Source organism: Wasmannia auropunctata, unplaced genomic scaffold, assembly GCF_000956235.1.
Source record: "Wasmannia auropunctata unplaced genomic scaffold, wasmannia.A_1.0 LD334880.1, whole genome shotgun sequence".
Taxonomy (NCBI): domain Eukaryota; kingdom Metazoa; phylum Arthropoda; class Insecta; order Hymenoptera; family Formicidae; genus Wasmannia; species Wasmannia auropunctata.
The window spans coordinates 262,939-268,938 of NW_012028010.1; the positions used below are offsets into that span (position 1 = coordinate 262,939).

At 31.3% G+C, this 6,000-nt stretch overlaps 1 protein-coding gene across 1 annotated transcript in view; it reads left to right on the forward strand.

Moving 5' to 3' along the window:
- Nucleotides 1-6,000, forward strand: part of LOC105457883 (flocculation protein FLO11) — a 62,323-nt gene that overhangs the window by 36,419 nt on the left and 19,904 nt on the right. Inside the window, exon 4 of the mRNA XM_011702806.1 lies at nucleotides 5,367-5,503. Coding sequence (XP_011701108.1) covers nucleotides 5,367-5,503 — 137 coding nt within the window. The remainder of the gene's footprint in view (nucleotides 1-5,366; nucleotides 5,504-6,000) is intronic.

Here is a 6,000-nt window from a genome sequence, read left to right on the forward strand (position 1 = left end):
CCTAATTATTAGTCTTTTTTCTAGAAAATGTGTTTGCTTGAAAATTTGTGGTCTGATTACAAAAATGCAGAACATGATCAGTATAGATCGAGATGTAGATAATAATCATCGTGTATCAGTTCGGTAATAAGAATACTTGTATTCATGCAATCGCTTTTGCATCAATTGCAATATGCTTAGGGAGCCAATGGAAATGTCGCGTATATCGCGATAACAGTAAATTATGTCAACCGGATCCATTAGCATTAATTGTCGACTGTTAAATCGTCCGTCACAATACCTACAGTATTCGCATCGATTCAGTGATAATTGTAGCAAATTTTTTTTCTTTTCGTTTTCTTCTAACTTTTTTTAACAGTACTACGATTAATTAGTTCACGTTTTTGTGAACCATTCAACCATAATTAACAATGCTATTAATTATTTTTAGAAGACTTCACCGGTAGTCATGCTTCAAGTTTTTATTGTACATATTTTTGTCGTAATTAAGTAGAGTTCCAGATAATTCTAATTAAAAAAGTGTTTGTGCATTTTTCTACGGTATGCTGTGAAAACACGTATTATTTATCTTGACACAAACAATGGATAATTAAAAATAATTAATATAAGACATTAGAATAAAATAGTAAAAGAATCTTTTTTATGTAACAGCGTTCATTTTGAATTTCAATGTTAAACATTTAAAAACTATAATATTTGGTTACTTATATATTATAATTTTAGAAAAATAATTGTTATAATTATTTAAATTGCACATATTTTTTATAGCCTCAAATATTTTGAATTATAAATATTTTGCGCATTTTATATCATAATATTTTTCATAAATTATTATGTTCTAATGTATTAATTTGCATGCGGAAAGATTTAAATTGTAATAATTATTATGTATTTAGTGAATTAGTCGTTCCTTATATAGATCTCGAAATGATAACACTATTAAATTTATTTGCAAAATTCTTTTCAAAATTACATAATTCATCTTACATGACATTATATTGCGTTCTAAAGTAAATTTAAAAATTGAACTGATTGCGTTCGCAAGTGAAACGCAGCGTATGACGATAATTGATTCACGCGCGATGAATCGAGGAAAGAGAGGGAGCTTTATTGAGATCGCGGGCTTATCATTTACCGTCAGCTGTTGATAGGTACGGAAATCCTCTCAGCCGTCGACAGTATTCTGATCGAAGCTGGTCTGCGGTGCGCCAATGAATACGGGCTCAGGCTCACAATTGCGTCGCTCGAATTTTCCGTGTTTTGCACAAGCGAATTCGGATACGATTCGCATCTCTGTGACACAAAAGCGATTGATTGTTGTTCTGGCCTGGCATATCATTACTTGGTAATTATAATAGCACGCAATTGAACATTTATTTAAACAAAATAAAAAGTGTCGAAAAGATAATTGGCTTTACCTCGTAACGCGGATACAGAGATGCGAAAGAGCTACAACTATATTTTTTAATTTTTCGGCAAGGATAGCCATTCCCGCATCCTTCATCCTATTTCGGATCGGATTTTTAATCTGTAGCGATTTGTCGAAAACGAGAATATAATTCGGATTTTGATTGAGGTTTATTCAATCAAAGCATGCATTTTTTTCTCTCTGGGATCGAGCCAAAATGCAATCTTTTTTTACAATCATTTTTAATCTACGATGAACTTTATTGCGACGAAGATTTCATTTGAATATGAATTTTAATGAGTAATATTTAATTAAAATATTTGTTTAAAGATTTTCTGTACTTACAAGGAGTAGACATTTCCTGAGATCTCGCTATCTTCTATTTTATCGAAGCGTTATCATGGATCAACAGAACTCGTTCATCAGATTTAATGATTAATAAAATCGGAAACAAACGACAAATTATTATATATATATATAATTTATATTTTTTTCGATCTTCGCTTTATTGGCTCTTGTTCGTTCAACTGCTCAGTATATAAGACACACACCGCGGGTATAAGAAGACGCCGGTAAAACGGCACTGAAAGGCTACGCCTACTTACTGACATATACAGTACATGAGCATACAGCATATTACATCGATCCTCATACACATGTACCCCGCTGCCATCGACATCGAGCCATAAAAATAATACAGTTGAACGTAGAACGTGTTCTTCGCGATGCGTCGCGGCAAGCGGAAATAAAACGCGATTCGTTTGATTTATACACAATGCCGAGAGAGACTCGCGTTTACTATATGACTCCTTACCCGCCCACTTATTTCGTTGTTTTTCGAAAAGATTATCTGCGTGTATTTGGCACATTTATGACATATTAGTTCAAGCATATTGTCCGTACAAAATTCGTACATAAGACACCCGGGGTGAAGGATACGAAAAATTTGGCGCGAGACTCTACGGCTTTTGACAGATATTTGTGGATTCGAAATTTAAATAAAATATGTTAATATGACTTGTACTATGTCATTGAAATGTAAGATCTTATTTTACAGACAGGATCTTAGAGAAATCTATATTTGTTACTTGATATCGAATTCGAACTTTGATTTCAAGAAATCGAATATCAAATGTATCTAGGTATACATTCAGGTCTGAGAGATATCAGGTATCTGATACACTCTAAATCATATAATACTTGGAATGGAATTTCGTTATCTAAAGAGTTGCAGACAGTTTAATAGTTAATTAGAGATTAACTGGCAATGAGACTTAACCGTACTCAACTGAGATTATTCATGTGAAACTTAACGCCATTAAAATATTGTATGGCTATGGATTATCCCATAATATTACATACACGTATTATCTGTGCAATATATATGCGCAATATTCATTGTAATGGTCGAGTTGTTCGAGATTTTACAGACGATAAACTGAAGACAAAGTTGACGAAACTTCATTCATCTATATATATCTTTTTGTATCTTTATCAAACTTGAAGACAATTTCTCTTTTGTATAAAATTATTTTCATTATTATTTATTATTTTTACCGAAACATTCATAAGTATCTTAAATAATGTCTTTATAATAATAATGGGTAGGTATATATTTCTTAAAGAGGCACATATTTTTATAAGCGCACGTTAAAGAATTAAAACACCCTTTAAAAGTTCAACTTTTGTGTTTCTAAGCATATTTCGTTAAAACAATAAGAGATATAAACAAAATTTTTTTAAACAAAAATTTTAAAGTTTTAAACAACAATCTTATGGTTCAAAAGCATTTAAAATAGTCAAAGCACGATGTGAGTTAATCTAAGCATCGTTATATTTAATAATTGAAGGGCTTGCTGCAACAGCTGTTAACCTAGATTTTGTAACAATAGAGAAAATAAACTTTGAAGTTAAAGTGAACTTTAGAGTTTATTTTCTCTATTTTTATAAAATTTAGGTCAGTTCACTGTTCACAAGCACTTCAATTACCATTGATAAATATATTATTTAATATTTAATAACTAAGTATGATTACTCTATGCTCTATGATTTCTAATATTCGATCAAATGAATAAATTAATCTGCAGCTTTAACACAATGAATCGCGAATCACTTGAGTCAAAATTAATCGCATGACTTAATATTCGCTATATTTTTCTTTTTTTTTTCGGGAGATTTTTTTCTGCTGTAATGTTTATCTCTACTGGGACGAAATATTACACCGTAACTCCGAGAGTTAATAACGAAACGACATACAGAACGGTCATACTGTAGTGTTTGCTATTGAGCCTCGCATACAAATAACAGCAGAATGACCGTACATATATGTATGTACATATATATATATATATATACACACAACGTATATGCTACGATAAACGTGCAGAGTGTCATGTGTCAGCCATTGCGTCGTCCACGAGATATATTATAAAGCAAGTGTATGCCTTTTACCAAGTTTTCTGTTCTCTCTTTTATTTTAAATTATAATTATATTCGATAAAAGCTTGTTATCGCACACTTTGAGCTTCCGTGTTTTTGATTTTATCTAAAATAATATACAAATACTAAGGTCACGAAAGTTTTAAATAAAATTTAAAAAAAATGTAAACTTTTTAAATTTTAATTAATAAACAGATTTTAAGATTTTTTTATAAAGATTTATAAAGATGAAGGTTCTTCTTCTATAAAAAATATAAGCGTCAGTTATCGACATTAGATTTCATATATTTCATTTATTCTTTATAAATTCGATAAAAATTGAAAGAATGAAATAGAATCAGGTCATAGTTCGATTCAGTTATCTCACATATATTGAGAATAAAATGAACAGTTAAAACGAAGTTCAAAAGAAATTTCATTATGTATCTTTAATTGAAATTTAAATCCGGTGAAATTCTCTATAAGAGATAAGTTCTATAATGAAAATTTTGTCACACCAAAGTAAACGAGTAAATTTCAATAGCGATTAATTAGAAAGGCTTATAGGAATTCGATCATCTTATTCTTCGTTATACATAAAACCTATTATTACCAGCTAATAAGGAGGCGGAAGAATGAAATAAATTGCTTACATTCTTCATCGCTAAATATCCCGCCGCCTCTAAAAAGCTATTATGCAAACACGAAGGAAAATCGGGGAGCCAACGAGTGCAAAACGTGAATAAAACGCTTAAATGAGCTACAAGATAAATTAACAAACGCACTTGTACCGTCGGAATCGCAAAGATGATGCTAAAGTTTTTTTTACAAGGAACATACATTCGATTTTTTTATTGTACAACCTCGATTTTTTTATCATCATGGCTTGATGTTGTGTTCCAGTCGTTTTCCCGAGATTTTCCTGCATGCCGCTTAAAATTGCTCCCATTTTCTGTTAATGTCGTCTAGAGATCGTTTTATCTGATATTAAAACACCGCAAGAATTCCACGCTTTCTCGCAATTTCTCGTTGCATTTTATTTTTTTTTTAAATCGCAGCGACTTTTTTAACGTAGTGGCATCTGTGTTTATCCTGCTCGCGCAATCATGCTTGGAAAGTTGATTGAAACTTCTTTAAGGTGTCTCGATCGTTGAAAATTATTTTCCGTAGGCAAACTTGCAAACTTGTATAAGTACACTAAGAAATTGTCACTTGAGGAATGATACAATCAATTTGAAAGAAGAGCGAACAATAATTGAAAATTGCAATTAGTTTACGGATTGATTTCCGGGAACGGAGAATCAATTTTATTAATTGTCTGAAAAGGTTATACATCTCTCATTTTTCAAAGGCTAAATTGATTGAATAAATGTTGTTAAACGAGTTTACAGAAGTAATTTTTGATCAAATTGATCATGATTGAAAATTTTGGTCCTATACAATTGAGTGAACATAATCGAGAGACCTAAAGGAACGGTATTTCAAATTTTGAAAAACAAGGAAGATACAACGATTACTAGAAACAATGTAAATTTTGCAGGGCCCACCTTGGAACCACCATTGCCCAGGCGAAAGAAATGTCCGGAGCTCGCTTACAGGTCGCACGAATTTATCACGGCAGCGGACGGCGGTGGCATCGACGCCATCGATTCGAATGTCGTAGCTGATAAAGTACGGGTAAGGACTAAGGACTATTGATAATAATTCTCTGTAATTCTTTACATCTTATAATATTTATAATAATTTATAATAACATTTGCATGAACGAAAATTCACGTATTAGCAGGAAAGATTTAGTTATTTCTTTAGGAGTGATTATTTCTTCTATTCCTTTTTTCTAATACTAGTGCATACATAACAGGCGCGCGCTTCGCGCGCGCTGCGTATTAAATCCCATACGTCTCCCAATTACATTTATACCACTTTACATTTTAATTAAACAAATGTTAATTTTTGATATAAAATAAATTTTCAAAAAAATGATGCTTTTCGCGCGGTGCGTATTAAACTCCATACATCGTCCAATAACATTTATACCAAACTATATTTTAATTAAATAAATTTTAACAATTTTCAATAAAATAACGTTTTAATCGGCCATATTAATTCGGCCATTTTAATTAAAATCACGATTTTTAGAAAATAGCCACATAATTCATCTTTAAGATAAGCCC